This window comes from Octodon degus, unplaced genomic scaffold, assembly GCF_000260255.1.
Source record: "Octodon degus isolate 3935 unplaced genomic scaffold, OctDeg1.0 scaffold00148, whole genome shotgun sequence".
Taxonomy (NCBI): domain Eukaryota; kingdom Metazoa; phylum Chordata; class Mammalia; order Rodentia; family Octodontidae; genus Octodon; species Octodon degus.
In genome coordinates, this window is record NW_004524724.1 from 4,180,179 (window position 1) to 4,189,520 (window position 9,342).

The 9,342-nt window shown below is 36.8% G+C and overlaps 1 protein-coding gene across 1 annotated transcript in view; it reads right to left on the bottom strand.

Moving 5' to 3' along the window:
- The window catches only part of Rims2 (regulating synaptic membrane exocytosis 2), a 535,330-nt gene that overhangs the window by 408,056 nt on the left and 117,932 nt on the right, over nucleotides 1-9,342 (bottom strand). The window contains exon 5 of the mRNA XM_023702342.1: nucleotides 7,441-7,751. Coding sequence (XP_023558110.1) covers nucleotides 7,441-7,751 — 311 coding nt within the window. The remainder of the gene's footprint in view (nucleotides 1-7,440; nucleotides 7,752-9,342) is intronic.

Below are 9,342 nucleotides of genomic sequence, written 5' to 3' on the forward strand. Positions count from 1 at the left end.
TCAGTGCCATTTCCATCAACATATTACAAGCAAAGGCAGTCTAATTCTTTGGTTGTATCACAATTGCTATTGCTCTTCATTGTCTATTCTGATTACCAATACATTCAAATTATATCAGGGCAAAAGTAGTACAGTACTGGTGAAAATATAGCCCTTCACAGTTCACTCACTGCATAATACAATACATACTCCAAGAAAACTATTTAAGTGACTATGAATTTAAAAGTATTACTTAAATGTATGTTGCCAAATTTATTACTTTCAACGGTAATTCAGATTGTTTAGCTTTAGTTAGATACATTCTTTGGAAACATTGATCAATAGAATAAGCCCTCTATAACTATACCCTACTAACAATTCAGTATGTTATAAATATGAATTTCACACAAATATGAAAAGAAAATATTAACCACTAAGTAAAAATTGTGGGACAAAGGGATAATCAGGTATAAAGGTAAGGCTGTATCTGTCCTACTATAAATTTTGAATAGATCATTGTTTTGCAATGTAAAAGTAAAGTTATAAAACTATTTATAAGAGATCACAAGAATACTTTTTAATTTGGATAAATAGAGGGACTTTAATAAAAGTATTTGACTGGATGTTCCTCCAAAGATTTACAAATAGACAATGGGCAAAGGAAAAGATGTGTAAAATCATGTCAGAAAATGCAAATCCAAACCACTTCACAGCCAGGTGTGGTGATGCACACCTGTAATCTCAGCACTTCAGAGAGGCTGAGGCAGGAAGATCATCCCAAATTGGAGGCCAGCCTGGGCTACACAGTGAGCTCAGGGCCAGTCTCAACTACGTAGTAATACCCTATCTCAAAACAAAACAAAACAAAACTACTTCACACTGTCTCAGTTTCTTTTCTCTTGTTGCTGGAACAAAATATCCAACACCCAAAATTAAGGAAGGAAAGGTTTACTTAGCTCACAGTTAGTCAAGGCTTCAGTCCCTTCTCTGCTGGCTCCAAGGCAGAGTGATTCATGGCAGAGGGCGGCTGTTCATGGCAGCGGAAAACAGCAAAGAGCAAATGAAGGGGCAGCTAGCAAGCATCTCTCCTCTCCCTTCCCTACATTTGTATGCAGCGTATCTGCCCCATGGCAGGTGTAGCCCTCACATCCATACTCCCAGCATTGGATAACGAATTAATCACAAACTCTAGAAGCTGCCCCATGACTGGATTAGGCTTTGGGGAGACACCTAGACACAAACCATAGCACATTCACTAGGATGAATGTAATAAAATAGACCAGAGAAGTGGAAACACACATCCACACAAAATCTCACACATGTTCAAAGTAGTGGGAGATAGCTGCAATCTAAAGTAACTGTAGGGCTGAGAAGATAGCGCAGTGGTCTAAGTGCCTGCCTGACAAGTGCAAGGACCCAGGTTTTATCCCCGGTACCACATGCTGTGCTGGCCCCAGAACCCTGGATGTGCCATACCAGCTGGAAAGTGGGCATAGTGGCACACACCTGTTGGTGAGGCTGAGACAGGAGGATTACTACAAGTCTGAACTGTGTAGTGAGACCATATAACAAATAATTTAAAATTTTAAAATAAATTAAAATAAGCATAATTTTAAGATGGCTCATACAGTCCTGCTGCTGGATGGTCACACCTTGTCATCTCCCCTGTAGGCAGGATCTGTGAGTAAAACGGAACACCATTCCCATGATCAGGTTTATATTATAGAACAAAAGTGAGATGATTTTGCAGATGTGATGACTCATGTCCCTTTTTATTTGAGTATAAATTAATCAAAGGCCAATGATCACAGATGAGCTTGATCAATCACGTTAGCCCTTTAAAAGACAGTCTAGATGTTGGAAACACAAATCAGAGAACTCAGGAGTACAGACACATTTCTGTTAGTTCTAGAGACATAAGCTGCCAAGTTCTGGAAGGGCCACATGGCAGAGAACCCTGGGTGGCCTCTAGTGACCGAGAGCCTACCGCACAACTGCAAGACAATGAATCCCTCAATAACTAGAGTTGGAAGAAGATACTGAGCACAGATGAGATCACAGCCTCAGTCAAAATCTGGAGTTCAGCCTGGTCAGATCCTGGACACAAGGTCCTGATCTTATACAAGTCAACTGAAAGATACTACATTTGTGTTATGTAAAGCCCCTACCTTCGCAGTCCTCTTTTACATGGCAAAAGAAAACCAACATACAATCCATTCCACAAAAAGTTATCTTCCATAATATAAATGAAAGGGCCAGCAAGATAACTCAGCAGACTAAGCACTTGCGTAGGCAAGAACAGGGGCTAGGATTTGATCCCTGGCACGGCATGCTGCACCGGCCCCAGCCTCAGGTGTGCTGAGCCAGCAATGGAGTCCAGGTGTGGTGGCGCACACCTATAATCCCAGCACTAGGGAGGCTGCAAACAGGAGGATTGCTAGGAGTCCGAGCTGCACAGTGAGATCCTGCACACACAAAAAAAAAAAAAAAATCTAAAAGAAAAAAGAAAAGAATGTTTCATAAAATAAATGGAGAAGCTAACACATTAAATATAGACCAAAAAACTCAGTAGAATGGAAAAAGTAATGAACACAAAGTCTGAAAAAAAATTAAAAGTCCTTAATCACATACAGAAATGCTGAAATAGACTCTATTACACTATAAAAATGATTAAAACCATAATGGAATATCACTTATCCCAATCATATTGATAAAGATCAGAGTTTATCAGCCAATCAGAGCATTGGCTTAAGAGCTATCAAGTAGGAACCCTAATAATCACTAATAAAAGTATTTTGGTACATTTTAACAGCATGTATAAAAATTTAAAACTTTATAAATGCAGCATTTAACCAAATGACTCTATTCATGGTAATTAAAATAGTTTACAGATTTACTCCTATGAAAAATTATAAACATACACAAGATTATTAATTATAAGTCTTTTAAATAGCAAAAGCAAGGCAATATTCTAAGGGTCTACCAGTAGAGAGTAAATAAATATGATATATCACTAAAAATTAAAGCACCTTTTTTGAAAACTAAAGGAAGATCAATATATGTTTCAATAAAAAAAGAGAATAGAATACTACAAATACATGAAGTGATCAAAACATACCTTGAATGCTTAAATTTTTAAAAAGCCTTATTATATTGCCAAGAATGACAAAATAAGTATGTTCAAAACAAGGGGGACTATTTTGAGTGACATTGATATCAATGTGTTCCTTTGCTATAATTTTTTTTTTTTTGTATTTTAGGGAAGGGTCTGCAAGGTGTTCAGGGTCTCAGTACGAGATTGGACACGCAGTGATCCGCCTGTTTACAGCTTCCCAAGAGCTGGGATTAGCCGGCAGGGCAGGCCAGGGATGGAACCCTCCCTGCGCCTGCTTGTAGGCAATGTAATCCATTGAACTATTTGGCTGGCCCTTGCTGTGATAATTTTTGTATTTAAATATTTATTGTATTTTATCACCTTAATTTTTGATCAATTGTTTATAGTAATTTCTGTCAAATAAAAACACTACATCGTGTGTATTCATCCATCTTATTCACTAGATCTGACACTGTGAGCCTTCTGGCTCTTCCCTGAAGTCAAAATGACCACAAAGGAAATGTCTGAATCAACTCAAGCCCTTGAGGCCACAATGACAGTGCAAGTAAAGACACTCATGAAAAAGGATACAGTGTGCTATCACTTTAAAAGTATATATATATATATATATATATATATAGCTAGACATATGTAATTTAAAAATATTCATAGACTTAGAGAATATCTAAGAAAATACGCAAACTTTTTAAACATCATTTTTAAAAAGATGCTCCATCTTTCAAAGCTTGTATCATAGTCTTTTTTCTTTTCAATTTATGAAAAAAGCAAAGTACATTCAAAATAGAATGACAGAATAACAATAGGTATTACACTATGTATCACTATTTTCAAAATAGTCATTCAGTACAAGCCATAAAGCAAAAGGATTCTTACAAAAAAGAAACGGATACTAACACAAACTTTCTTGGCTATGTGAGAATATGTCATTATTTATCTTCAACTTTTAAAACATTTATTGATCATTCTCAGTAAAAGATGAAGATGCTGCAGAAAGGACACAGTCATGTTAAGTACAATATCACATCTTTTGCTCATTCATCAAATGCATCTTCATGTTCATGCTACTTTTTCTCACTGCATATTTAAGATAATTTTAAATTAGATTCATGAGAATCATGCTCCAGTCTTGAGACAAGTAGAAGTAGACAATGCTCCCCAAGAGGCACTTTTTATTTTTCTGAATAGCCAAGGGTCTGCCTTCACCAAAACCCCCCAACTTCAGTAGCAAAACATAAAGTGAGACTTCATGCACTGAAGGTGGTGTACAGTAGTAAACACAGGAGTTTAACTTGTAACTCAGGGCTAGACTGGTGAAAGCTAACACAAGGTAGATCTTAAAGGCTTCCATCTTCAGGCCAGAGAATGGAGCTTCTAGAACAGCTCCAATGACAGGCAAGACAGGTAGCCTCAGTCTATCAGCTTTCTGCTCCCACCCCACCCTACTCTCCTGCGACTGCCTCTCATGGTCCAGGCCATGATTCTACCCCAGCAGGAGGCAGCTCACAGAAGCATGGGCCTGGGAAGCACGCCGGTTCTTTGCTGGTCTCGGCAGGCTGTGGGCTCAGTGTAACACAGAGTTGTTGCAGTGCTGCTGGCCTCAGGACCGCCCACCACAGCCTTCTCACAAGGGCAAGCATACCGAGAGTCACTGCCTGTGTGGCGAGGAAAATGGAAAGAGTACCAAGTCACACCACCAGAACCTGGAGTTGGCCCCTCCATGGTACTTACTCAAAGAGACAGCAGAAAAGCCAGGCAGCTGGCACAGTGTTAGCACAGGCCACTGACTGGGGAGGTCTCAGGGGTCTACTCCTGTGGCAGAGACGTGGGGGGACAGACTAGCTTCTGTAGGTGCACCCCACATTAACTAGGTTTAGAACAAAATTGGGGCTGGGTCACCCTCTGGTGCTGAAACAGTAAAGGAAAAAGGAAAATGACTATAAAAAAAAATAAATGTTAGTGAAAGACCTTTAAACTGAAAGACAATAATGAGTAAGGAGAAAATAACAGAAGGTATAAAACTCACTGGTAAAAGTAATTATACAGACAGAATCAGAGTGCTCTAATATAAACATGGCACATCAATCATTCATATCTTTAGTATTGTTATTAGCATCAAAAAGTTAAAACAATAATAACCACATTAATAAGTTAAAGAATAAAAATACAAGATGTAAAATGGGACATCAAAAATTCAAAATGTGGACTTCAACAGAATGCAAATGTAGAGTTTATTAAAACATTTTGTCTTCCTAGTATCTTGTTTTTATGACCATGATGTATAGCTATTGTTTCAAAATAACTTCTTATAATCAAAAGATGCTTTTGAAAGTATTACGGTGACCACAAAGCAAACATCCATAATAAACAAATCAAAAATAATAATGAATCAAGGCATTCTTAAATTAAATCATTTAACCATAAAGAAAGACCACAGGAGAGATAGAAGTATGCACAGCATACATATATAGAAATAGCACAGTAAGCTTCATTAATATATATAATTTTAAAAGTTGATAAGTATTATACTTCTTGATAACTACAGTTAATAACAATATATTATATATTTGAAAATTGCTTTAAAAGTAGATTTTAAGTCTTCTCACCACAAAAATATATGAAGTAATGAATATGTGAAATAGCTTGATTTAGCCATTCCACAGTGTGTAAATATATGAAAGTATCATATTGAACACTATAAATTTACAATTTTTTACTTGGAAGTCTAAATAAGTGAGAGAGGGAAAGAAGGGAGAGAAAATAAAAAATTGAAAACAGGTTACAAAATGACTATTTTTTTCAAAATGACTATTATAAAATAATCTTATAAGTAATTATTAAATGAAAAAATATTATTATAATTAAAAGACATCAACTATCTGAACAGATTGATAAAAAACAAGATCCAACTATATGTTGCTTATAAGAAACTCACCTTATATTATTTGTACTGTTTAGGAGTGACAGATATATGTTTGTGTAACTAAATATAAAGTCATTGAAAAATAAGTCAAAACTGCACTTGGAGAATGACTATAATTTTTTTAATGTATTTGGTACAGGGTCTAGCTACTCAGCTTAGACTCAAGACTCATAGTGATCCTCCTATGTCAGCCTCCCCAGCACTGGGATTACAGGCATGCACCACCATGCACAGTTTCAGTGGCTGGCTTGACATGTAGTACCAGGGATTGAACCTGGGTCCTTGCACTTGCCTAGGCAGGCACTTAGACCGCTGAGCTATCTCCACAGCCCAAATGACTATAAAATTTAAACAGAAATGTTTAAGTAACCAAATAGCTTTTAAAAGGAACAAAGTTAGAGTTCTAACATTACTTGAAGACAGTAAAAGACTACAGTAACCAAAACAGTGTGTACTGGTGTAAAGATCAGTGAAACAGAATGGAAGGAGACCCTATATACAGACCCATTCAAACATAGACCATTAACTTTTGATGAAACAATAAAGGCAACACAGTAGAGAAATGATCATCTTTCAAGTGACTGGTGCTAGAAAAATTGATTATCTACATGCAAAAACCTTTTAAAAGGATACTTAAAACTTACCCTTTTTACCATGCAAAAATTAAATAACAAATGGATCACAGATCTAAATGTAAAATCTAAAAGTATAAAACTCCTTATAGGCAAATACAGGAGAACATTGTTTTGTTCTTGATTTAGACTACAGTTATAAAACTGCTAGAAAAAAATAAGACTATAACATCTTCTAGACGTTCAGGTAGACAATGATTTCTGACATTAGACACAAAAACCCCTAGGTATAATAAAGTAGACATCAAAATAAAAGGTTTTGCCCATCAAAAACTACTGTCAAACTGTTTGAGTTATATTTCAAGACATTCCAAAGGAATATGTTTTCAGTACATATGCCTTTACAAGGATTATAAAGCACACTGAAAGTTCAATAATTTAAAATAACTCTAAGAAGTACCAAAATACACAGTTCACAAAGGAAAACATGTGAGGATGGTAATAAACATAGTAAGAAACGTCCTGTGTCTTTAATCAAGAAATGCACATCGAGGCTGCTACGAGATATTTCCCAATCAGGGTTCAATTTAAAACAACAAAAACTGTTAACCTGTTTCATTTCACTCTATTATTCTGGGAAATCTGCCTGATAACACTTCCATAGGAAACACAACAGAGTGTAAACCCATCGTAACTAAAGCCTTCAGCATCATATTAACATTTACATGAGACAAAGAGATTTACACTATGCATAGGTAATTTACTCTCACCTAAACATTCCACATATTTCTATTTCTGTTTGGAATAAACATTAAGAATAGCACGTTTACCTCAACATTCAGCAAAACACTTACCTGTCTGAGGCGGTGTCACTGGCAGCGTGGTGCCTCAGCCCTGACCTGTCTTGAATAGACTCCTGTCTTGTGAGCCCATGAGACCGGCTCCGCTCCACTGCAGGCACAGATGAGTCACCTGGGGGTGCTGGGAACTGGGCCTGCTCGTGGAGTTTTGCTTTCTTCTCCTGAGGCGCTTCCTCGTTTCTCACTCCTCGGGGAAGCTTTTGATCAGCTTGCTGTGGAATATTAGATCCACTATTATAGAACCATGCTCCGGATTTAGTGAGGATTTCTTGTTGTTTTCGGCACAAATTACATACCCACATAACCTGCACATAAAGACAAAGGGGAAAGAGATTAACATTCCTAAAAGTTAAAAACAATCCAAAAAGACAATAATTCAAGCCAAAAGAAATTATATGGTTGTCTTTCTGAAGTTAAAACACAATCCAGATAACTGCTACTATAAATTAAGTAATTTATTGTTTCTTTTAATTTTGTCAGAATAATTATAATGAAATAAACAACACTTACTGACAGTAGAAATACCAAACTAGAGTGTCAAATTACTAGTTTTTTCATTATACTCTTTCTTATTTAATTAGAAGTATGGTGTTGTGCATAGAAAATGGATTTTAAAGCTAAATACTTGAATCCAACAAATTTTCAACCTTTAAGCACAGTACTGAACCTTCCTATACACAAAACTTAGTTTCCCCACTAACAAAAATGGGGGTGGGGGGTTGCTTTGAAGATTAAAAGCAATTCATATAAAATGTCTAGCAAGACATCTGTTATATGTTAGACTTCAAGTAAACTAGCAAATTAATAAATTACGGTAATCTTTATCAAAAATCATATTAGGTGGTTTTGTTTTTTGTTGTTTGTTTTTGTATTTTAGGGAAGGGTCTACAGGGTGTTCAGGGTCTCACTACTAGATCAGACTCATAATGATCCACCTGTTTACAGCCTCTCAAGAGCTGGGATTACAGGCACGCACCACCATGCACCTCAGGGGTGGGGCCAGCACAGCAGGCCTGGGGATTGAACCCCTGAACCCTGTACTGCTTGCAGGTGCTTTAATCCGTGGAGCTATTTGGCCAGCCCTTAGGTGCTTTTTGAAGGGACTTTCACCTCTTTTAAAATAGATCCTAATGGCTAAAATAAAGCTAAGAATATTGCTCCTTTCAATAAAAACTCAAATTTTATTGTAATACACTTGATTTTTAAAGTGAAAAAACTTTAAAACTTACTAGCTTAACTATTTTTAATTGCACACTTCAGCAATATTAAATATATTGATACTGTCACAAAATAGATCTCCAACACACCTCTTGCAAAACTGAAAGCTATATTTAATTAAAAATCAACAGTCCAGGCCACGGAGATAGCTCAGTGGTCTAAGCGCCTACCTACGCAAGCACAAGGATCTGGGTTCCATCCCAGGTACCACATGCCATGGCAGCCCGCCGCGGGTGCCCTGAGCCAGCCACTGAAACCAGGCACGGTGGCACACACCTGTAATCCCAGCACTGGGGAGGCTCAAACAGGAGTCCAAGCTGCACAGTGAGAACCTGTACCTAATACATAAAATTAAAAAAACAAAAAAGCAACAGTCCTTTCCCTGTATCCCTAACCCCTGGTAATAACCACTCAATTGTTGATATGTTTTTTAATCTTGTAATTCATATATGTGTAATCAGAAAACTTCACAGTCTCTAAAACATCTTTTTCAGTTAATCAGGAAAAATTAAATAGGACCATAATATAAAAGGAAAGTTCATATATCAAGTGAGTGCTGATATAATATGTTAAATACTGAACCTTATCCAGCTCTCTGTGTTACTAAATATTTTTTCACAAATATAACAATAGGGGCCTGGGAGATGGCTCAGTAGAATAAGCGCTTCCCTGGCAAGT